Here is a 25,899-nt window from a genome sequence, read left to right as displayed (position 1 = left end):
TATTTACTAATACAAAAGTTATTATCCGGAAACCATCCGTCTTCGGCGACGCTGACGACGACGACGTGATAGCAATATACGACCAATGTTTTTTTTCTTCAAATTTTTGCAGTCGTATTAAAACATATAGATTTATACACATATACAATTGTGCATTTCTGATCATTTAGCTCTAAATAAATACTGCATTAAGATCTTTTTGTAAATTTGGGCAGTCTTGGTGACATGTAATTTCTCGGTAAATAATACTATCATCAGCGAAAAGTCGTAATTTGTCGGAATTGAAATGGATAGTAGGCTACATTCTGAATCTCTAAAAGCAAGCAATGATGTCATTTACTTTCCTTCTATCATCTGGCAAGTGTATGGAAGGTCTTCAGATGTCTCGAGTAACTAAACTAATAAATCAAGATGCAGACGACCCTGGTATTTTCCTTGATATTCACTGTCAATAATATTATACACGTTCTCTTCAGAAGTTGGCTTTGCAAATGCATTTAATGAATGGCTATTATTTATTTTGAATTTATTGAACCATAAAATTAATTTTTGACTCTTCACATTGAATAATCCGCGAAGCGGATTATGTAAAATGCGAAGAGTCAAAAAATTATTTTATGGGTCAATAAATTCAAAATAAATTATTGCCATTCATTATAAATAAATTTCTAACAAAAATAAGGCTCAAAGAACTTTTTATATTATTTATATTAACAATAACAACGTACGTACACACATGTTGGCGTATGAATACACAACGTCAGAGTGGGCGTGTCGCCATAAAAATTGACAACATTGAAAATAAAACTAATCCTTTTAACCAATCAGAAGACAGTAAATACACCAAATTTATTTATTACTAAAAACGATATGAATTAAGTTTTTTTTTTATCAAATCGTTCCAAAATATTTTTGACTGACTCGCTACACTCGATAGAATCATTGTCGATTATCGAAAATCATCTCCTATATAAAAAAAAGACCATAGAACTGACGTCTCTGTACATATACAGTAGAATGTTACCTGTAAATATATTTATGTGACAAAGCCTTGGTTGAAATTGGTAAATAGGCTGGACTACCAATAATAACTTTAAAAAACACTAATTCAGCCAAAATTTATCTATTAAAAGTAGAATGTGGTCAATAAGCGAAAGATTAAATAAACTCGGTCCAAAACTGTAGAAAAGTAAACAAATAGAAGTTGAACTAGGGTTCAACAATAAAAAAAAATACCACAATGAACATTCAAGATATTTTGAAAGTAGTGTCACACATTAACAATAAATCAATGAATTGTTCAATATTACATTATCGTTACTAAAATAAAGACAAAGGACTTAAAATAAAAAGTATGGAACGTGATAAATAATGTATTCATATAAAATCTATAAATATTGTCCATAAAAGATATCAACGCTTCCCAATAAACGTCTCCACATCATGTCTGTAGTTGAAACCCTTATTGTCTGCAGTAGAAACCCTTATTGTGATCCCCTCTATTGCTGAAATTGAGTTGATGGCTCACTGTATTGGGTATTGGAGTTTGAAGCTAACCAGACATTATCACTTTGAAATTAATTGTGCATGCATATCAAAATAATGGAAGTGCATTGTATACAAAGAGATTTTATTATTAGATTTTATGTCTACATGTTTCTTGCAAGAAAATACTTGGGCGATAAATCATGAAAATTAGCAATACACAAATGATATGTCACATTTATTGGTTCTTTACAATTATCATGCCTCTAGAAATTCCATGCAAATGAGTCCATTGCTTTTATCTTTTATCACCAACGTTTAACATATTTCTGTAATAAGTACAATATGTATGACGAGTGTTAAAAATAGTTTTGATCATCCATTTCATAATCTAGCGTCTCTCATCTCTCTTATTTTGTTTTTAACAAGGCTTCAATGTTACCGTTTTGTAACACTGTGGGCGTAGTAAAAGACAACGACAATTATAACCTTTCTATTTATTTCTTTACTGAGACACATGCTGACTTATAAATTTGAGAAAGACTTTAATGTGATTTTGTCATAATCAGTCGAGTTTTCATCGTCTGTTCATTTTATTGTTATGCACCAACTACTAGTGGCTAGAAAATATAGGTTTGATTTTTTGTGCCTTTCGATATACTCTTGAGTTCAAGTAAAGAAATGAAGTTGTCATGCACTAAGTATGCAAATTAAGGATACCAAAAATCTTTAGTTTTCTATGTTGATGTTGTATCTTGTGTACTTGTCTGTTTGTCTTTTCTTTTTCTTTTTTGGCCATGGTGTTGTCAGTTTATTTTCGATCTATGAGCTTGACTGTCCCTCTGGTATCTTTCGTTCCTTCAAATGTTTTACGCTTTTAAGCAAAGAATTTTTTTGATTTTTTTTAAATAGACAGATTCGAACATTAAAAATATTAGCCTAATAGAGAGTAGAAACCTTATGTTTATGTTAGTTTACACCATAAGTACACAGATCAAATCGTGAACATTAGTTTTTACACGTAATATTCGAAACCCCGGTTTCTAGCCTTAATCGTATCTACAGCTGATGCATGCAGGAACACATTAGTTATTAATTAATTTCTTTGCTGGTTAGTTTCTTAATCAATTAAAGATATTTATCACATTTATTTGTCTGAATCAAGAGAGCACACCCAACATAACATTCTATCTGTCAGGCTGTCAGGTAATAAAGCATAACTTCAGGAGATCCTGGCAGTCAGCACCGATGACCCACCAAGGTTACGAGAGCGCACTGTTTTGTTTACATTCAACTGGCAAGTTTTTTCACCCCGGTATTCAGTATAAATAACTTCAGGGCTCCTGAATCATCGGATGATGTTCGGTTGCATTTATTTTAAAGCTTATACATTTAGGTTTGCAAATAGGTTAACATTAAATTCATATTTTACAAAATGTAGAAGATATATTTTAATAGCTGAGAAGCAATGCAAAATTATCTTTTCAACTTTAGATTTCAGAATTTGCTAGCTTGCATTTTAGAGCAACTTTTGCTGCATGTTCATATACTTTTTGTTTGCTGTAATTAAATACTGACATCTTCAGTCACAGGAACATTTTGTTTTTCTAATTTATTCTTCAAAACTAAATTAATAAGCGCCAATGGGGTCCTTGCAGATGTATTTACATTTTTGCCGAACAGATTTATTTTTCACTTTCATTATCATCTTTTGGATTCCTCTTCTTCTGATCACATTATGTACAAAACAACTTACACATCTGTAAAAACGTTTTGTCGTCGTAAATGTTAACAAATGACTTGCGCATATCCACACATTGTCAGTCATGGCACTATAAACTCATGCTTGTATCAAAGACATGGTTATTTATAACAAAGTACAAGTAAACATGTTTGTTATTGTCAAAGAACGAGTAATCATACTTGTACGATGTTGACATTATCCTGAATCCTTTTATAAAACAAGCAATAGAAAATAGATAATAATTTCTAAGTTAAGATTCTAATGACATCGTTATTGAGTTGTGGAAAATGAAGAGTTAGGAACAGACTGTTTCCAAACTATGGAAATTAAAAGTTTTAAATTTTCTTTTTAATGACAACGAAAAATCGATGACACATAACAGTGGCTATATATATTTTTAAACTCTGGGTTGGTCTCTTTCATCATTTATCTTTAATCTAATTAAAAAAAATCAGAAACATTGAAATTAAATTAATATCAAATATCAATATAAAAATAAGAATATATAGTATTTTTTCCAATGAGATAACTCTGCACCATGGACTAAATGACAAAAAAGTAAAGTACGGCCTTCAGCAATGAAAAAAAATAAAATATTATGCCTATATTTGCTCTGTGTTTTTCATCTGTTTAATGACCAATTCATTAAGCAATTTAGTCAAGATATTCACAAACATTTTGCCATCACGTTAATACTTTGATTTTGTGAATTTTAGGACATATCGATGAACCAAACCACATCACAGTTATCATAGATAAAGAAGAAACAACCATTGAATTCGTAGATACAGAAGAAAGAGTAGTAAGTACCATTTGTAGAGTAAACATATGCTCATTGTCGAAGGCCGAACGGTTGGCCATAATTGCCCACATTTACTTCATTTCAACTCTGGTGGATTGTTGTCTCCTGGGTATTCACACCACATCTCCTTAATTCATATACCAACAACCTTTATTAGTAAACTGGAGTTTTTAATATATGAAATGCTTTAATAGATCGCGTGTATGTTGAAACAACGAATTTCTTTAGCTGTTAAATTTTTTAAAGAACGGATGTGCGTTTGCTGAATAAAGGAGTAGGTTCAGTAAGACCCCTTTTTGGCCCCAAAATATAGCAGTTTTACAAAATTGTTAAAATGTAAACCTTTAGTTATTTATTGGACAGTAGAATGCTTCTGCTACATAAATATGGGCCGTTTTTGACAATACAATGCACATATATCCGGTACTAGCAACCATTAAGTCATGCTAAATTACTGAAATCCTCATAATTCTAGCATTTTAGTTAAATTTTAGACGGTTTTCGCGTAAAACGAAAGTGGCCGCATTCGTGTTCATCCTTAATTTTGAAATGTAAGTTGTATTTTATGATAATACATAACATATATAAAGGTTGAGGATGAACACGGATGCGGCCATTTTCATTTTTACCAAAAACCATCTGAAAAGTGACATTTTCCGGCATATTAGGTAGATTTTTCATATTTGAGCTTGAATCGGATCGTTTTTAATGACTAAATCTGTTAAAATCTTTCACATAAACTAATTAATTCAAATAAAATAGACACTTAAGTGTTTAAAAAGTGGTCAAAATCTTTCGTCAGATGAACCTGAAATTTGAGGCCAAAATCGGTCCTTACCGGACCTACTCCTTTGATAAGAGAAGCGAAAAATACAAATTCATATTCTAGAACAATCAGACAAAGCCATGACGCAAAAAGAAGAAGGGGAAAAGAAAACGAATTGCTAATTTCCTCCTTTATTTCTCCTTTAATTTTTATCATACTGTTAATATTAATTCAATATTAAGCATTGAAAGCAAGAAACAAAACTGATTCGTTGTATTTTATTGAAACGGGTAATGTGTCAAAGAGACAACAACCCGACCAAAGATTAGAAAAGAGTCTATGGCAATCAATTGTTCATTAACACTGTGAGAAAATCCCACACCGGAGGTGCGCTACATCTGACCCATAAAGAATGATATATATACAAGTTCAGCGAAATGAACGCCATACTAAACTCTGAAACATATAAATATTACATGCCAATACCAAAAATGCGGCGGTGTTGAACATGTCTTGTAAGATCTCAACCCTTCTCTTATACTTCTAGTCAATTTGGAATAAACAAAAACACAACAATATGCACATTAAAGTTCATTGTAAAAAACAAGTCCAAATAATTGGGCTTTATTGCGTTATATTTAAAAAAAAACTGTTTCGGTACTGAGAAAAAAGTATTTTGTACATGGATGAATTTTACAATTTTTCAAAAACTTACTATAATTGACAATTTTGAAGAAAATCCATGCACTGACTGTTCAAAACTATTTGATATATGATTTTCAGTGGATCAATGAATACTATACAAAAAGTCTCTTCCACATAAATTTGTCACCAGTAAAATATTTCTACGTTTGTCAAAATAGATACCACAAGGGCATTGTATCCCATATAGTCTTCCTAACAATCGACACGCGAGCTTCCCGTCTGGTGAAAGTACGACGATACTGTTATTCTCATTGGATACCACGTACAAGTTGGAGTCGTTATCAACTGCTACTTCATGAAATGATTCGTCTTCGTATTCCCAAACCTTCTGTCCCGTGAAGCATGTGTAGCATGTAACGGTACCTGATTCAGAATTTGTATGGTATATCTTGTCTTTTGATGTTGTAACATAGTTAAAGGCATACTCTCCATCAACTTTATCTCACGCTTTAACTACTGTGGTGGCAGTTCTTTTACTATTGCTATTTGAGTACCACGTCCCTTTTCATAATACATTAATTCTCCTTTTTCATCTGTAATGCCGTAGCACAAATTGGATGTTTTGATATGGCTCACAATCTTTTTATTGACGATGTTAAAGATTTCTATGTGATTAGGCTCTGCATTTTGTGTGACAGCTACCGTGTTCTTATCAATCCATGTAACACCTACAGGCCAATGGGATACAGGTATTTCACAAACAAACAATCCATTTTCGTTGTGGATTATAAGCCGATCGTTGTTTTGATCTACAAAGACAACGTTACCAGAAGGCATGATAGTGCACCCACGATTGCTATTCTTTTTTTCCCTTTCGATACCTCAAATCGTTTTAGTGTGATGATATTGATGTCATCGATTGTTTTTGATTTCGTCGGTAATATTTCCTGAGCTTGGTTTTCTCTACCAGTCGTTATGGTGATAGCTGGCGGGTTTGTAACAACGGATATATCTCCAATCTTCGTCATGGACAGTATATCAACCATCTTGTCGTCCATTCTACATTGTAAATTTATTTGTTGCAAGCTTCGGTCTTCTAGTAAAGACATCATAAACTCTTTTTCGTTTTTGATTTTGGCATCCAACATTTTACCGCCAAAAAATGACTGAAGGTCAGTTGCAAACTTTCTCGTCGCAGATATATTTTTTGTAGCTCATCTATTGTTTTCTCATGGTTGGAAACTTTAAGCACGAATCTATCTATTTGTGACACGACTTTTTGTTCTGTAGCTTCTATATCCTGTAGAATTTCTTGTTCAAGTTTGTCTGGATGTGTGTTTATTTTATCACGTATCTCTTGTATGTCTGTCTGGAATCTCTGTCGCTGGTTTTTAATTATCTCTAAATTCTGCCTCCGGTCTTCCACTATTCTTTCTATGTTGTTTTTCATTTCTTTTAAACTTTGTTCCATGATGTCAAATAATTTGGAATTCTTTGACGTTTTGACAATTTCATCAATTGCAAATAAATCACATTTTTTGTGACACGTCGTAATGCAAAGTGGACAACAAAGTTTTTCATGTTGAGAACAGAAGTGCTGATATTTTTTGTCATGTTCTGGGCAGTATTGGTTTATACGTGCGATTGTGGGCGGTATTTGTTTATAATTATCTATTGAAGTTACTTCATGGTTTCTTGTACCTTTTAAAGCTCGATGGTGTTTTTCATGATCACATGATGTGCATATCCCTTCGTCGCATTCCGGACACCAGAAGGCAGCTTCTTTCACCACGTGCTGGGTTTCACACACACCGCAAAATGTTCTACTGGCTGTAGCCATTTTAATCATAAAACAAAATTCAAAAGTTTATAGCGTCTGACTTTGAAACGAGCTAAGCGTATTTCAGTTTACTAGTGCATTAGATATACTAGTAGTATGAGTATTAATGAGACAATTCTCCATCAGAGTCACGATTGGTAAAAGTAAACACTTATAGGTCACATTTCAGCCTTCAACGCGGAGCCTTGACTTGCGCCGAACAGCAAGTTATAAAGGACCCCATAATGACTATTGTAAAACAAGAAACCCCACAGTTTAATCTTTATAAAAAAACTGGAAACGGGAAACACTTATGAAGTACATCAACAAACGGCAACCACTGAACAACAGGTTCCTGGCTTTTTAAATCCATTTCTTTTGATTTCGTACACATCAATTTTAAACAAAAAATATTTAAACAAGAGGCTCATAAGAGCCTGCATAGCTTACGTGGTATTTTTTTTTACCTTTGAAAATGAAATTGATATTTAATACTTTTTTTCTTTTTTTGTTTGTTTAACTAAGTCCAGATTCCCGAAGGAACATTCCGGTATAAACTTTCAGAGGAGTAACATTAAAAAATATTCTTAAAAATAACGAAAACAATCGAAAAAGGACAACAGCGAATAGGTCTGATGCAAAGTAATGTCAACAGCTAACATGGGAATAGAAAAACGAAAGTTCATGCTCTAATTTTCTTACATGAGCATAGGTTTGTCTGAACATATGACACATTTGCAAGTGTAAACAAAATGTTTTCTCCGGGCACTTCGGCTTACTCCACCAATAAAAACTGGCCGCCACGTAATAGCCCAAAAGTTGCGCTTTACAATCAACCAATCAAACATGAAAAGATGTATGTTATTGTGTTTCTATAGAAGGTCATTTTGAAAAAGAAATTTCGACATACTTTGGTATACTTTGCAAATCTAAAATAAAAGTCTTTTTCTAACGCATTGATTTGAAGATACATAAAAATGACATTAGTAAGTTTACCTTAAAATGGTTTTTTTCATCAAATGACAATCCCTATTAAAACATTTCAGGCCTTCTCACAGGGTCAATAAATAAACCTGGATGTATAAATATGGAACGCCACAACTACCTTGTGATAACGGTTATCATATCATTAGGATGACACTCAATGAGAAATGTTTATAGTTTGTTCATATGACCCACCTACGATAGTAAATGTTTTCTGGTCTGTGCGTTCGTTTGTCCGTTCGTCCGTCTGTCCCGTTTAGGATTGAAGGTTTTGGTCAAGATAGTTTTTGATGAAGTTGAAGTCCAATCAACTTGAATGGGGGGGGGGGGGGGGGGGGGGGGGCAAGGGGGTCCCAATAACAGCAAAACAGCAAATTGATTTGGCTCATAACAGATAACAAGGAATTAAAATGGACAAAAACATATAACAGTAAATGAAATATTAAAATAATTCGGTCTTTGACAAATCAGTATTTCTTATTACGGATATAATCCTTTGTAATGCATTCCATTTTTTATGACTATGTTTTTAGTATTAATTTATGTATCTAGAATGTGTTTAAATTACTACTCAATATATTATAATATTTTGTATACGCTCGTTTACGGAACGTATTATGGTATACTGTTGTCCGTCTGTTGTCAACATGTCGGAAATTAACTCGAAAACTCTTTAACCATTTGCATTAAACTTTGGGAAATTGTTTATATCTATTGACGTGAGCTCCCTTTTTTTTATTTTTTTTTTAATAAATTTTAGATTTTAAGTTTCTGGGTAATGGGTTTTTATTCAATAAAATTGGTGTTTTTTTCAGTTTTCTGATAATATCTCAAAAATGCTTTCACAAAGCAAGGAATTTTGGTGAATTGTTTATATCTATTAACATGAGGCAACTTTCAATTTTTATAAATTTTAGATTTTACGTTTCCGAGTTTTATTAATTAAAAAGGGGTGATTTTCCAGTTTTCAGACATTAACACAAAAATGTTTTCAACAGTTCTCATGAAACGTTGGTGTATTGTTTATATATATTGACTGAAGCTCCCTTTGTTGCTAATAAAGAAATGACCTAAAAGAGTTTGAATATTCTGACTTTTTCTAAATGACCATTTAATGAGGTGTGTAAATTTTTCTTAATAAAACTATGAGGCAAAGTGGTATATAATAGGGTAGAAAAATCAAAAGCACCAATTATAAGCATGCAATTTATCAAGTACTTCGAACGAATTTTGACATTCTAAAAGCAATTTATTCCACTATTTTCAAACGCCTTATTTGAACAATTTTTTATCAGCTGAGGTTTTTGATTGTACCAAGTGTACTAGTAAGTAGAATACATAGTTTAGTATGGAAACAATAGCTTCAAACGAAATAAATTTTTGTTTGTAATGAGTTATGTGCAGCTTCGGACTCAAGTACATGGTTGGAACTTTCATTGTACAATGCATTTGGTTCTGCTTTGAAAAGAATTACTAAAAAACTAAGGATTTGATTACCTTAGCCGTATTTGGCACAACTTTTTGGAATTTTGGATCCTCAATGCTCTTCAACTTTGTATTTGTTTGGTTTATAACTATTTTGATATGAGCGTCACTGATGAGTCTTATGTAGACGAAACGCGCGTCTGGCGTTCTAAATTATAATCCGGGTACCTTTGATAACTATTTACAGAGCTGAGTCTATGTACCATATTATATAAAAGGTTAAGTGGTTGTTAGGACCTAGTCCTTAATTGAGATCCTTGTCAGATATTCCTGGCCATATGTTTTCCTTTTTGTCATATTAAGAATTGTTTTAATTTAATATGTTCGTACGGAAAACAAGGAACATTATTCTCATACAAAAAATTAAGATAATTCTAAATACACATTCATAAAAAAAATGGAATTTATTACAAAGGATAATCATAAGATATACTTGAATTGTCCTGGACCTCACTTCTGTGATGGGTATATGTTAATGGAATCCTTCTCTGAATACGGGACAAACATATTAGTAAATGGTAGACCCCAATGGCCAATGATCTTCAATTTATACCGAATATTGACTGTAAAAAAAAAATGCTAACATTCCAATTTTCAATAACAGTTAACAGCAAATACATTATCACAATTAACAGATAACAAAAAAACTAAAAGCCCAATAACAGCTAACAAAGAATAAGACAATAACAGCTAACAGCAAATATATTTTCAAAATAACAGATAACAAAGAATTAAATTGCCCCATAACAGCATAACAGTTAAACCCCTTGCCCCCCTCTTGAATCTTAATACACATGTTCCCTATAATATGATCTTTCTCATTTTAATGCCACATTAGAGTTTTACCCCAATTTCATGGTCCACTGAACATAGAAAATGATAGTGCAAGTTTCAGGTTAAAGTTTTTGGTCAAGGTAGTTTTTGATGAAGTTGAAGACCAGTCCAATCAACTTGAAACTTAGAATGCATGTTCCCTATGATATGATCTTTCTAATTTAAATATCGAATTAGAGTTTTTACCCCAATTTCAAAATTCACTAAATATAGAAAATGATAGTGTTAGTGGGGCATCCGTGTACTATGGACACATTCTTGTTCTTGTTGTTTTAAGATATTTAAGTTTAACTTAATACAGTCATATTTAACTATAAAATACACTCTTCTTCTTCCAGTAAGCGGCCACCGTCAACTGGTTGACTATTCTGCCACATTTATGGAGTGCGCGCATGTATATAAAAAAAAAATTTAATTTAACAAAAACAAAAACTAGGTGAATTTTATATACAAGTGCAAATAAAAACATGTCAATTTAATTACTGACGGAGCTGAGCCTTGAAAGATTCAGGACTCGGGGCAGAGACCTTACAGTTGGGCAAGGTGTTCCACTCTCTTATTGTTCTAGGATAGAATGACTCCTTCCGAACTGTAGTTTTGCATGATGGAATTCTGAATGCTTTTTCGTTGTTATTCCTGGAAGGACCTTCGTTTGGTATCAGTTTATTTGATGTATCAATCTTTACATAGTTGTTATTAAGCTTATACATCATTATCAGTCTGCTCTGTTTTCTTCGTTCTTGTAGTGTAGTCCATTCTAGTTGTTCAAGCATGTCACTAACAGATGAAGTGTTGTGGTATCTGTTAGTAACATACCTTGCTGCCCTCCTTTGGACCATTTCCAATCTATAAATATCATTTTGTTGGTACGGGTCCCATACTGAACTAGCATATTCCAATGTTGGTTTGACGAGGGACACATATGCTTTTTCTTTTATAGACTTGTTGGAGATGTTTAAGTTCCTTTTAAGAAAACTGATGGTATTGTTTGCTTTGGAGCAGATGTTGCTAATGTGTTTACCCCATTTGAGATCTGATGCAATGATACATCCCAGGTATTTTGCTGCTGTGACATGTTCAAGGTTATGGCCATGTAGTGTGTAACTGTATTTAGCTGGTGTTCGCTTTTTGGAGATGGTGAGAACGTTACATTTATCAGGATGAAACTTCATGAGCCATTTTGTTTCCCATACAGCTAGTTTGTCAATGTCCTTTTGAAGGTTTGCTGAGTCAGCATCGGATGAAATTGTGACACTTGTACTGTGGCTCAGTGTGAAAATCATCCTTGGTGGTTATTTTGAGTGTACTAGACATAACTTCTGTAGTATTCAGAAAAGAAAAGTTTATAAGATCTAAGATCAACATTCAGTGGCGTATCCAGGACTTTTCATAAAGGGGGGGGGGGGGGCGCTGACTGACCTAAGGGGAGCACTCCAGTCATTCGTCAGTGATTCCCTATATAAAACCAATTTTTTTCCACGAAAGGGGGGCCCGACCCCCCGCTCCCCCAGGCCACTCCATGGATCCACTTATGACATTGATCAGAAGTCATGATGACCTATTTTGATAATATACCTTTATTCATTGTCTTATATTTTAATAAGACGTACTTACCAAGTTTATTGTTCTTTTGTTCATCGTTGTTTTTGTTTGTAACTATTTCTATATGAATTATACAACAGATTTATTTTTGTCCGTTTTTCATCGATTTTGTATACAATGTTTTTTACATGGTGTTTAAGAAACTTACCTGATATTAGACTTTTTGCAGATGACACCTCTTTATTTGTCATAGTAGATGATGATCATGCTGTAGCGGCTGCTTCTTTGACTGATGACTTGGATGTTATCTCAAATTGGGCAAAATCATGGGCTGTTCAATTTAATTCTAAGAAAACTAAAAATATTGTATTTACTAGAAGGGAAAGGGAGCGTCCACCTGTATTTTTTTGGGATAAATGGTGAAGAGGTTGAGAAAATAAATATACACTGTCATCTTGGGATAACATTTCAGTCATCAGCTTCATGGCACACGCATATTGATATTATTTATAAAAAAGCATGCTCTCGTCTTTCTGTGCTTCGTCAAGTTAAACTCTTATTAGATAGGAGTTCACTTATACGTATTTATTATGCTTTTATTAGACCTATATTAGAATATGGTGATGTTATTTGGGGCAATTGCTCCCAGCATGAGACTGAGCTTCTTGAAAATATTCAGATAGAAGCTGCTAGAATTATTACAGGATTACGACGTAATTCCTCCAGACAAAAACTTTATATTGAATTAGGTTTAGAAACTCTGGAGAATAGACGTAATAAACATAAGCTTATACTATTCTACAAAATATTAAATGGGATGACACCTGCATACTTATATGAGTTAGTTCAGCCATATCTTCCCAGACAAACCCCTTATACTTTGAGGAATGAAAATAACACTTTTCACCCGCCTCTTGCTAGAACTAGCTCTTATTTTAATAGTTTCATTCCTTCCACTATAAGACTTTGGAATAGTCTTCCTTTGAGTTTACATAAATCACCAAGTTTGGGTATATTTAGAAGTGGACTAGATAAGTTTTATAGGACTGATGATATATTTAAACCTTTCAACTATGGGATAAGGAAACTAAATATCAGTCATTGTCAACTCACAAATAATGCTAGCAACCTTAAATCTCATTTGTTTAATCAGTTCTTATCCGAGAACACGTTTTGCACAAACTGTAACCATCCTGTTGAGGATAACCAACATTTCTTTTTTATTTGCCCTAAGTATAATGATGTAAGACAGATCCTTCTTGATTCCATTTACTCCATTGTTGATAATATTGACATAAATATTGAATTACTACTTTTTGGAAACAGATTATTTTCATATGATATGAATATTGCTATTTTTAAATCTGTTCAGAAATATATCAGTGACACTCAACGTTTTGTTTGAAACTTACTTTAATTTTTGTTTCATCTATTTTTTTTTATTTTTTTCTACACTCCAACATTAATTCATTTATTCCACTAAGCAAGCTTAGTGTCTCTTTCAAGCCATATATATATTTCTAATGACTTATAAAGGATATTTGCATGTTTCAAGGTACTTTAAATAACTGATGATTAATTGCCTATATATTTAAATATATTTTGCATTTAGTAAGTAACACTGTTAACGTATATTGGCTCGTGTGTGCTCACAAGTAGCATGCATGTTCCACTATATTGCATTATTTTAAATACAGTTGTTGTGATTGAATTATACCTTGTACATGTAATATGGAGAGAGCTTTTATAGGCTGTGCCTGTTGCTCAATCCTTTTCATATCTTAATGAATAAAATATGTTTAAAATCAACTTACATCTCACTGGGCAATGATCATTTACCTGTCCACCAAAGACCCTTTTGGCTGCAATTGCTTATTTTAACGTATTTACTCATGACTTTATCATTGTTTTCATTTTAGGACATTTCAATTTGCAGTGCCTGCGATGCTTTTATTATTGTTTATTCCGTACAAGACATCCATTCTTTCAACTATGCAAAACACAAGTTACATACCTTGCGGCACAATCTAGAGACAGACAGAGTCTGCATTCTTGTAGCCAACAAAGTCGACCTTGTCCGAAAACGACGCGTAACTACTGATGGTAAGATTAACATGTTTTAAACTAGCCTTAAAATTTATCTAATATATTTTTTATATGTGATGAAGATGTCGGTTAAAAAAAATGAGGCAGCCGAAACCACATGATTCATTAAAACACACAAATTTAAGAAAAGAGACAACACCATGGCAAAACATGAAAATGGCAAAAATACAAACCAATTCCACAAAACACAACATAGGAAAACTAAAACTGAGCAACACGAGGTCTACCACAACAAAAAGCCAGGGATAAACTCAGGTGGTTCGTAAAAGTTGGCGGACCCTAATCTACTATTAGAATGCGTTATTGCATGCTTAAAAGTGAAATTACAAAAATACCGAACGGCAAGTGAAATTCAAAACGGAAAGTCCTTTAAAATATGGGAAAATCAAAGCTCAAACACATCTTACTAATAGAAAAGAACTGTCACATTCCTGACTTGGTTTAGGCATGATTTCCTTTATTCAGAAAATGGTGGATTAAACCTGGTTTTATAACTAAATAAAACTCTCACTTGTATGACAGTCGCATTTAATTCCATTAGGTTGACAACAGTGTGCATGTGCATGAGCAAGACAAACAGACATAATAGGTTAAAAAACTTCAAAAATTTGAATGCAGCAGTCAACATTGTAATACAGTTTTAATCAGTATTAAAACAAATAATTAATTCAACAAAGAAACACAATGTCAAATAGACAAAGTGCATAAGCAAAAATGAAACAATAATGATTAAAATTGATCACAGCTTACATTAAACAAATAGCGAGATGTATAAGTACCGAGGCACGTCATATGTATATAATCAGAAATGGACTATGCTATGTTAAACACGTCAATGATTTTACAATTGAGGGAAAAGGACGAGATTGTGGTTTATGACATTTGGAAAATATATGCGGTGTTCTTAGACAAAGATTTATGTAACATGCAACCCACTCGTGATTGTTTCCACAGAATTCTCAAATGCATGACTTATAAATCTGGTAAATCATGTTATAAGAAAAACAGGGCTGCATCTCTCTCTCACACACTTGTAAACCTTTGATGAATTTTGAGTGCCTTCTAAGTCCTTTTGATTTTTCATTAGTGACTCAAATATTCTATGAAGAACAAAGTGTTACAGAACTATGCTTCATTAGGGTTAACTTTGCTTTATTTAGTATGATTCGGTTACTCTTTTTGAAAATTGAAATGTTACAGTAGAGTGGAAGCTATAATAATAATACACATTCAAGTACCGTTGGCAAGGAAATTGTAGAAATAAAATTGGTTTCAATTTTGAACCTGGTAAGACGTTCATTCTCACTGAACACGTACACAATTTTGTCTAGGGGACAGCTGTAACCCTCCTTCGGGTGCGGTATATATCGCTGTGTTGAAGACCTATTGGCTGCTTTAGGCTTTTTCTGTTCTTTTGTTAGGTGTTGTGTCTTTGACCTTTCTCAATTTTATATTTCATGGTCATTCACGGTTTTAATAAAAACCGCACTTTTTTCCCCAACAGTTATACTTTATATTTTACATTTTTATGCCCCACCTACGATAGTAGAGTGGCATTATGTTTTCTGGTCTGTGCGTCCGTCCGTCCGTCCGTTCGTTCGTTCGTTCGTCCGTTCGTCCGTCTGTCCCGCTTCAGGTTAAAGTTTTTGGTCGAGGTAGTTTTTGATGAAGTTGAAGTCCAATCGACTTCAAACTTGGTACACATGTTCCCTATGATATGATCTTTCTAATTTTAATGCCAAATTAGAGATTTTACCCCAATTTCACGGTCCACTGAACATAGAAAATGATAGTGCGAGTGGGGCATTCGTGTACTGAGGACACATTCTTGTTTTACATGATTTAAAAAAAAAATATTTTTTGTAGACGGAAGAGCTGTTGCACAAAAGTATACCTGTAAATATATTGAAACGTCAGCAGGTTTGAATTTGAAAGTCGATGATCTATTAGTTGGTATTGTGAGACAAATAAAACTCAAACTAAAAAATGACCTTGAGAGTAAAACTCTTCCACGAGTTCATAAGCCTGAATCTGAACAACAGAAAGATCAAAAAGGATTCTTCAAACGTTTATTTCGAAAGAAACAAAAGAAGACATCATGCAGCAACATGACTCAGCTATAAAATAAATTCTTCGTTTTATTCAGCAGTGGCTTTGGATTAAGTGCTGATCAGTGTTTGAGAAAAATAGTGCTGTCAGTGAACGGAAAATATACCAAAACTTATGACATGATAATTCATCTAAAAACTACAACCACCCATTTGTACCTTTAACGTAAAAAAGGATTTTTATGGCTAACCGTATGCAGTTATGACTCCCTTAGTTTAGAAGTGAAGAAAAAGTGACGTCATCAGTTGTGAAATATTGTTTGCATATTTCGATTTTTTGGTGGTATGGTTTTTCATTTAAAAAAATTAAATAATTAAAAAAATTGTGCTGCATATATAATCGATCTTTAAGTATGACACTTTAACAGAAACTGTAAAGCGATTTATAACGAGCTTTTTAGTTTAGTTTAAACAATATTTTATTCAAATAAATTGAATTGGATTGGGCAACAGGCATAGCCTATGTAAGCCCTCTCTACAAAACAAGGTACAATATATTACATTCAAACAAAGCACACCACATACACAAACATAATGACAAAACAGAATTAATTTTTCAAAAATACCTCTTAGCTGACTGGAATGATGTTTCAAATACTTAACTCAGATCAACAGTATGACTATTTTAAAAATGCTTCAAATGTTAACTCACAAAAATAAGAAAAAATAAATTTTCTAACGAGCTTTAGAACAACAGTTACACATTCTATGATTTCAATATTATAGTAAATTTCCACTGGTGTCAACGTGATGATCGTAACTTCAAATATGACTATCATAATATGGCGGACACTAGTTCAACTTAATTTTATAATGTAAAAAAGAAGATGTGGTATAATTGCCAATGAGACAACTCTCCACAAGAGACCAAAATGAAACAGAAATTAACAACTATAGGTCAATGTACGGCCTTCAACAATCATATCGCACAGTCAGCTATAAAAGTCCCCGAAATAACAATGTAAAACAATTCAAACGAGAAAACTAACGGCCTATTTTATGTACAAAAAAATGTACGAAAAACAAATATGTGTTGTAAATGGGCGAATGGTGAAAGAATGAGTATGTGTGAATGTGGGAATATACGAGTTACCTTTTAGTCGGGAGTATCCAACCAACTAGGTTATCAATCAAGTCTCTAGTTCTAAGTATACGTCTAGACACAGAGGTTGTTTGCAAGTAACTGATTCAAATCGTCCAGTTCCCGCTGTCAGCTGATCTATATTTCCGGTTTCCGGTATGACCAAATACCAACTATCAATACAACATTCCTCCCCGTTTTCAGCAAGAGTGATCATCTCCTTATAATTCCACCATAAGACTATTTACATATGTCCACAGATTAAAATTATCAAACAATCAATGGTAAAATTTGTCCTTCTTTACACTAAAACCTATCCTATACATAAAGTAATATGTTATCTACAGTTCTGTTATTTTGTATAACTTCTTGGCATTATCTGTTGTTATCCTGGCCACCTCCTCTGTGGAGACATTGTGGAGGTTGGCTATCTCTTCAGCCAAATCTTTCACCGGCAATGGAGAACCAGTACTTCCATCCGCTCCTGGTAGGTTTGGTGCGTCTGTTTCCAATAGCAGGTCCCTTAGTTCCATCTTGCATACTAATTCCCTAATTTGGGGGTATTTTAACTCATTGAGTAGGAAAGGGGATATTCCGAATTTTACCTCTGGAAATGCAATTTTCCATTTGATATATTCCGCATACGATTCATTGAAGCAATGTCTGTGGATATGACGGTCTGCAGGTAAGTTTGCTGTGAGACATCGTTGGATGTGTCATAGTTTCCCCGACAATGTATGACCACAGGTAATATTTTCTGTTTTGCAATTCTTGCCTGCTTTCTCAGGATATCTTTTTGTTTTTCAAAATCTTTTGACGATGGTCTGTCAGTTATATCTAACCCACATTCTCCTACCGCAACTACTTTCTTGGAGTCCAACAATCCCTTTAATTCCTCTAGCCATATCTGCAGAGTTCTTGGGCTTTCATGGTTAACTGTTCTAGGATGTAAGCCGAAAGTCAATCTTACCCTTTTATCTTCTCTAATTTTTACGCGTTCAGAACTGCTTGGCCATTTCTTAGGGAAACAGTAGTTTGAAATTCCAAATTGAAGAAAGTTTTTTATCTGGTCTTTATCAGTGTTAAATTGCGGAAAGTCAGAAGATCCGACTCTCCTCCTTATTTTTTCCAAATGAAAATGTGAATCCACATACTAGTAGTTGATTTTAACTGGAGGTATTTATAGTTGTAGACGTTGTTGTGTAGATATATCAAGGTAACCAGAATCCAAAGTGAGTAATGAAAGTACTTTGCAATGGAGAAGAGAAGATAGAGAGACGGCAGGGTATGGTTTCATGTAGGCTGTATCCGGTTCTAAATGATTTGTACGGTTGAATGAAAGAATGGGAGAAACGTCTTCCTCAAGAAAGGTGGATTGGTGACATAAATCTCTATATTTTTTGTTTTGGTTTACATAATCACAGACTTGTGTCACTTCTTTGAATCCAAATACATTTTAAGTAGCCATTAATCAACTCAACCCACTTCTGTTCATACTGTTCTTCTGTGTACCTACAGCCAACATCATCTGAGGAGTGAACTTCGATCATGTAAAATTGAGAATGGAAATGGGGAATGTGCCAAAGAGACAACAACCCGACCATAGAGCAGACAACAGCAGAAGGTCACCAACAGGTCTTCAATGTGTATTTGTATGTGTATTTGTACAAACCTTGCTTGTCCAAATTGAAGTTTGCGACTCCAGCATGCTGTACTTGGGGATAAATACCATCATGGCAAATGTGAGCGAAGAGTGTGCCTTCTAGGGTGTGTGAATTTACCTTTACACAAAGGACAGCTACGGCCTCGTTTCTTTACTAAAGTTGCCCCATTAATATGTTTTGCTCTAGTCTCCTGTGCTTCTGTTTCATCTTTATCTGAGATGTAGTCCTCATAATCCAAGTCTTCATCCATACTGCAAAAATTCAGTGAATACCAAAATTCATTGAATACAAATAATATTAAAAACCATGAACCAATTATTATACATATATATATTACCAATATACTTCGGCGAATGGTCTATTCTAACTCCCAATCTTGCACGTAATCTGCAAGATATGCTGGTAACTGACGTCTCCGTCTCTCCCTACTAGCAGTAGATGTTTCTGTGTTATTTTCTTTGACATCATATATAAATGTATGATCCAGGTCAGTAGAGTGCTCTAACAATTCGTCTTTATTCTGGATAACGGGTCTATGTCCCTGATCTGGGATCAGAGTATCAGACTCCAGAGTGATATCCTGTAAATCATGTGTCAAATTAATATCAGGTTCCGATGTCAGAGAATCCGACATAATCCAGAAATATCATAGGTATCATGCAAATCTTCTGAATCTTCTTTCTCTATTGGTACGTTGCTGTTCCTCAATCTTTCTAACCAAATGGGAAGTTCTGTGAAGCAACACATCTTAAGTCGGCCATGGTGAACCACAGACTCTGTTTTCTTATCTTGTATCTTATTAAGTACTGGAGATTTTACTTCTCTGACAATATAAGGTCCTTTCAAGGGTTGTTTAAACTTTGGGGTCTGACCCACTTTGGTAGCAGAGTTTATTTTAAGTACTCTATCACCAATATCATACTTCTGTTGGTTAGTTTTTAAATCATAGTCTTTCTTCTGTCTTTTTTGGGCTCTCTGTAAATTAACTCTTGCCAATTCATGAACTTCATATAATGTTTCCTTTAACTGTTTAATATACTCAGGTGGATCTTTAGAAGTATGTCTTGAAGTTCCTAACATTAAATCTATCGGCTGGAAAACTTCACGTCCCAGCATCATAACGTTCGGTGTGAATCCTGTTTGTCTATTCTCTGTAGCACGGATGGCTCCTACTAATTGTTGCAGGTGCACATCCCATTCACATTATTTCTTATTTAAAAAACATCTAATTATTTGGATAACTGTACGATTATGTTATAGATAATGCATATTTTAAGGTTTTTCTTGTCGTAGAACACACCTCGGGGTGTCAGGATTGTTCAAAGAAAGACCTCCCTCCGGTCGGTCTTTCATTTGATCAATCCTGACACCCCTCGATGTTTTTTATATACCGTCAAAAAAATATTAATTTTATTAAGATTTGTAAAATTTAGTATCCTATTTTACTGACAACACTTAAGTGGGATATTCCTTTCTAATGCGTTCAGGTTTTAATACGCCCTGCGGCTCATTTAGAATGTGAAATAAAACTCACTAAATAATTTAGATATAAACCTTTTAAAAATTATTATCCATACACAATAAAAATATTACTGTAACTGCATGAAGTAAGACACAAATGTATTGTTACCATCCGATAACGGTGTATGACAAATACAAGATACAATGTAAGTAATTTATTGTACCACTTACCTTATAGAAAAGCGGGATGGGTATGTTTTTTTTCTATTTGTTATGTTTTTTCTATCTGGGAAAAGTGGTAATTTTTTTAACAATTTTACTTGAATCGAATGAAAAATTCAGAAAGATTGTATTTTGAATAGCAATACAATTTTATTAAAAGATAATCAGGATATAATTATATACCATCCAGTCCGCACCCGACCCTTTCGTGAGTTACGTTAATGTTATTCAATAGAATATAACATTATCTTATTAGTTGATCATTTGATAGAGTAAAAGGTATACATAAATTTTAAAAAGTTAAGAACTGAAACGAAGACGAATATAAATACATGTAGGTCACAGTATGATTTCCTATTCAGTGTGTATCGTTCTGAACATGCATGAAATATTTGCCACTGGACGTTAAGCAAGCAACCAAAAATCAATCAACCTATTCAGTTTGACTTAATAAGATTTTCAAAATCTTACACACGAATATGTTAAATCTGGATTTATTTTATGAAAGTCTACATTAAAATTTATCTGACATATATGATAACGTTTCTTTATTGTAGCGATAAATAAACAAAACTTCACGTACTTCACGTTATTTGTTTCTAAAATTAAAATGCGGGACTACAATGACGGTTTCTTTTACACCTATCATCGATTGAACTTTAAAAAATAAATTTTCAAATCGGCAACAAAAAACTGTTAGACGAATTAAGTTTTGAAGTAAATCATAGTAATGCATGTTTATCAAGGAAAATAATGACGCCACACAGGTAATTATTTCATGCCTTTGAGCATATTTCAATGAAACATGGTATCGTCCGGGTTGATTCTGAAAAAAGAATGACCTGTCGTTCTGAAAGAAAAATAACTCCATATAGGTATATAAACCTTTCTACCTGTCCATTAGGAGTTGGGTGGTAGGCTGTGGTTCTTGTCTTAGAAATTTCTAATAGCTCATAAAGGTTCCACATTAAATTACCATCCACATTCAACGGACACCCAAATCTGTAGATATAACCATCAACTGCTGCTTTGGCAACTATTTCTGCAGTTTGACCCAGAATTGGAAAACATTCTAACCACTTGGTGAATTGATCAACAATCATGAGTACATTTTTTTTTTCTGTTTGGTTACAGGAAGTGGTCCAAGTAAATCCATGTGAACTCTACCCATAGGTACTCCTGATAAATACTGCCCAAGTTCAGCTTTTGGTCTGATATTTGGTTTTTTATTCATACTGCAAATCTTGCAAGTCTTGATGAACAACAAACAATCCTCTCTCATATGATGCCAAACTACTTTCTTTTAAGTCTTGCCAGAGTCTTATCCTGACAAAGATGTCCTGAAAACTTACGACTATGACAATTCTCTAAAAATTCTCTATGTAGTGCTTTTGGAGCCACTAATAACAATTTTGGTAATATTGGATCTTCCCACCAGTAGTATAAAATACCATCTTGTATTCTTAGTTGGGACTGACATTGCCAAAAATGTTTAACAGCTGGACTACACAATTGTATATAAAAAAGAAGATGTGGTATGATTGCCAATGAGACAACTATCCACAAAAGACCAAAATGACACAGACATTAACAACTATAGGTCACATTACGGCCTTCAACAATGAGCAAAGCCCATACCGCATAGTCAGCTATAAAAGGCCCCGATAAGACAATGTAAAACAATTCAAACAAGAAAACTAACGGCCCTATTTATGTAAAAAAATGAAATTCATTTCTTGAAGGCGAGTAATTTTCTTGTAACCATGTCAGCAGTAATGACGTGTCTGGATCCTGTCACTGGTATTGTTTTATACTTCTCTAGGTATTTGTCATATCCATACAGGTAAGTCTGGTATTGCATTAACTCTACGTACAGCCAATGGTGTCACATAATCTATATCCTCCTCAAAAGTTTTCCATTGTTCTTGAGCACGACGACAAAATTTTCATCCACCACAAGGTAAGGAATCAATATCTATGCCAGCCTTGTAGTTAAAGCAGTTCTCTGTTTCATCAGGTATTCTTGATAGGACGTCTGCGTTTATATGTTTTTTTCCTGGTCTATGTTGTAAAATGATGTTATATTGAGATAACTCTTCGATCCATCGAGCCAACTGTCCCTCAATATTTTTGAAATTAAGCAACCACGTGAGACTACTGTGATCTGTTCTTAGTATAAATGATCGACCAAGACGATAGTGTCTAAATTGTCTTGTAAATGTCACTATTGCTAACAATTCCTTTCTTGTGGTACAGTAGTTTCTCTGAGAGGAATCAAAATTTTGCTAGCGTAACTAATGATCTTTTCCTGCCCATCTTATATTAGTGTTAATTCTGCGCCAATACAAACATAAGAAGCGTCTGTATCTAACATAAACAAATCATCTGGATTTGGATAACTCAATTTAGCTGCTTGAACTAATGCTAGCTTAAGGTCTTCAAATGTTGTCTGTTGTTCTGAATTCCAATGAAATTCTGCTTTCGATCCAGTAAGCGTGTGTAAAGGAACTGCCATCTCTGCAAATTGTTTTATGTGGTCTCTATGGTAATTTGCAAATCCAAAAAATGATTCAACCTCTTTTTTGTTCTTTGGGATAGGCCAACTTGAAACAGCTTGGATATTTTCTGGATTCACAGAGACACCATCTACACTGACTAATTTTCCCAGAAATTTTAATTCTGTTTGAAAAAAATGGCATTTCTGTGGTTTAAGCTTCAAGTTATATTTCTGGAATCTTCTCAGTACTTTCTTGATATTTTCTAGATGATTCTCAAAACCATTCCCTAAGATGATAACGTCGTCCAAGTAAGCGAGACACTCAACCCATGTGAGACCTTGTAAAACAAGTTGTATAACTCGGCTAAAAGTGGCTGGACTGTTACATAGACCAAAACTAGGTCTTACGTGTTCAAATAGGCCATATTTGGTGATAAATGCAGTCTTGTATCTGTCTTTCTCTGCTATCTCCAGCTGCCAATATCCTGTTGCCATGTCCAGTGAACTCATTAAAGTACTCCCTCTCAATGTATCTAAACAATCTGATATATTTGCTATCGGGAAGGCATCTTTAATTGTGATCTGATTTAATGATCTGTAATCAATACAGTAGCGAAGTCCACCATCTTTCTTGCGAACCAATACTGGGCTAGCTGCGTGATCAGATATTGAAGGTTGTATGATACCCTTCTTCAACATTTGTTGTATGTGTTCATGTTCCTCTTTCTCAATTTTCAATGGTGTTCTTCTCAACTTCTGTTATGCTGGTTTAGGGCCTTCTGTCTGTATCTAATGTTTTATTGCCCCATTGAAGAGTCCCAAGTCAAAATCGTTTTTTGCGAATATGTCTTGAAATTCAATTAAAAGTTCAACAAATTTCATAGCTTCCTTACTTGTTAAGTTATTTGCTGAGTTCTTAAATAGTTGTCTGAGATGTTCCGGAAGCTTTAAATTTAAGTCTTCAATTGCTTCCTTCTGGATGCTTTGTTTTTTCTTCTGTTTTTAATCTGTTAACTTTGATACTATCAACTTCAAGTGGTGCGTCAAGGATCTCTTCTACTTCTACTCCTGTGCCAAAAGTGTGATATTTTCTAAGCATAATTGGAAGTTCTATAGGATTCCTCAGTAACGCTATAGGAGAAGTTTTATTACATACTTACCACTTACTCTGGGTGATGGTGACCTTCTGTCAAAATTTCTTTTAGGACAGGGTGCAGCAAAATGTCCAAGATTCCCACATGCAAAACAGGTACTATTCTCTAATCTTTTTCTATCTGGACTAGGTGCATGTGAGCTTTTCATGAAAGCTATTGGAGATCTAGACCGTTCGTCTTTTCCTTTCAAGATGTTTAGTATCTGTGACAATGACTTCTTCATTTCTTGAATGTCGTCTTCATTTTTCTTAACTCTGATGTCCATTTTGGATGACTCTAACTGTGGCTTATCCCTATATATAGCCCTTATAACAGCCTTTGAATCTTTTATTTCTGCAGGGTCCTCAAATGTTACTCTCTTGATATCAGTTGTTTTTCTGCTTCCCATTATTAACCTCTGATTTGTAATTGCACTTTTCATATACTGCGTGGCTTCATCTAAAGAAATTTGGATTTTATCCATAGCTACTAATGCTGCTTGTTTTTCGGCGCATCCTTTAAGAAAAGCATCTACAGCTACAATCTGAATGAAATAATCTGGAGACTCAGGGTATCTATCTGTGGCTAATTCCTGAACTCTATCTGCAAACTCTTCCAGTGACTCGTCTGATCCTTGTTTAGCTTCTTGCAATTGACGCCTTAGGTAGCACAATACAAAGATTTTTCATCCCCAATCAGACATCTTTAAACTGATGTAATTCCACTCATCTTTCTTTAAATTTTATAAACGAGGTACCAAAAGAAAGAAGGATTAATCTTCAAATTGTGATAATTTCATTATGACATAATTATTACATAATTAATTGTTATGTAATTAGTTGCCATTCTGTGACCAAGTGTGGACATCACAATATAGCGACTTATTACATAATAATTAATTATGTAATAATTATGTCATAATGAAATTATCACAATTTGAAAGACTAATCTTTCTTCTTTCTTTTGGTACCTCATTTATAAGATATAAAGAAGGATGAAATGAATTACATCAGTTTAAAGTTGTCTGATTGGGAGTGAAAAAATCTTTGTATTGTGCTACCTTAAGATGTGCCGTAAGTCCTTCCTTCCGAATCTGTCATTCATCTTCTTACATAGTACTTGAAAGTTATCCTTTATCTCTACTGGTCTTGAACTGTAGAATTTGAGTGCTTTATCACGAAGGAAGACAATTAGATTATCTAACTCCTGTTGTTCTGACCATTTACAGCGTTTGGCAATATGACAAAACTGTGCGAAATACGGACGCCAATCTGCTTTACCATCAAATGTGGACATTTTTGGTGTTAACGGTCCTTCTAACGCACTCTTAACATATCTATCGTCAGTTGTCTGGTTCTAAGTGATAGTTGGTAGTTTATTCTCTTTAATCTCTTCTTTTATAGGAATTGTCTGATGCTTAAGCAATGCTGTCTTACTAGGTACTGAAATTTCAGATAGTGTTGGGTCTTTGCCATATATCCCTGAAGGTGCCATCTGATTAATTTTTAATTCTAATTCATG

The 25,899-nt window shown here is 33.8% G+C and overlaps 1 protein-coding gene across 1 annotated transcript in view; it reads left to right on the top strand.

The window, feature by feature from the left end:
* The window catches only part of LOC143079810 (GTP-binding protein REM 1-like), a 28,484-nt gene extending 11,684 nt beyond the window's left edge, over positions 1 to 16,800 (top strand). Inside the window, exons 2-4 of the mRNA XM_076255417.1 lie at positions 3,946 to 4,031; positions 14,026 to 14,209; positions 16,079 to 16,800. Coding sequence (XP_076111532.1) covers positions 3,946 to 4,031; positions 14,026 to 14,209; positions 16,079 to 16,335 — 527 coding nt within the window. The 3' untranslated portion in view covers positions 16,336 to 16,800. The remainder of the gene's footprint in view (positions 1 to 3,945; positions 4,032 to 14,025; positions 14,210 to 16,078) is intronic.
* Positions 16,801 to 25,899: the final 9,099 nt, after the last annotated feature.

The sequence above is a fragment of the Mytilus galloprovincialis genome, chromosome 6 (assembly GCF_965363235.1).
Source record: "Mytilus galloprovincialis chromosome 6, xbMytGall1.hap1.1, whole genome shotgun sequence".
Taxonomy (NCBI): Eukaryota; Metazoa; Mollusca; class Bivalvia; order Mytilida; family Mytilidae; genus Mytilus; species Mytilus galloprovincialis.
This window is presented reverse-complemented; position numbering and strand designations above follow the sequence as displayed.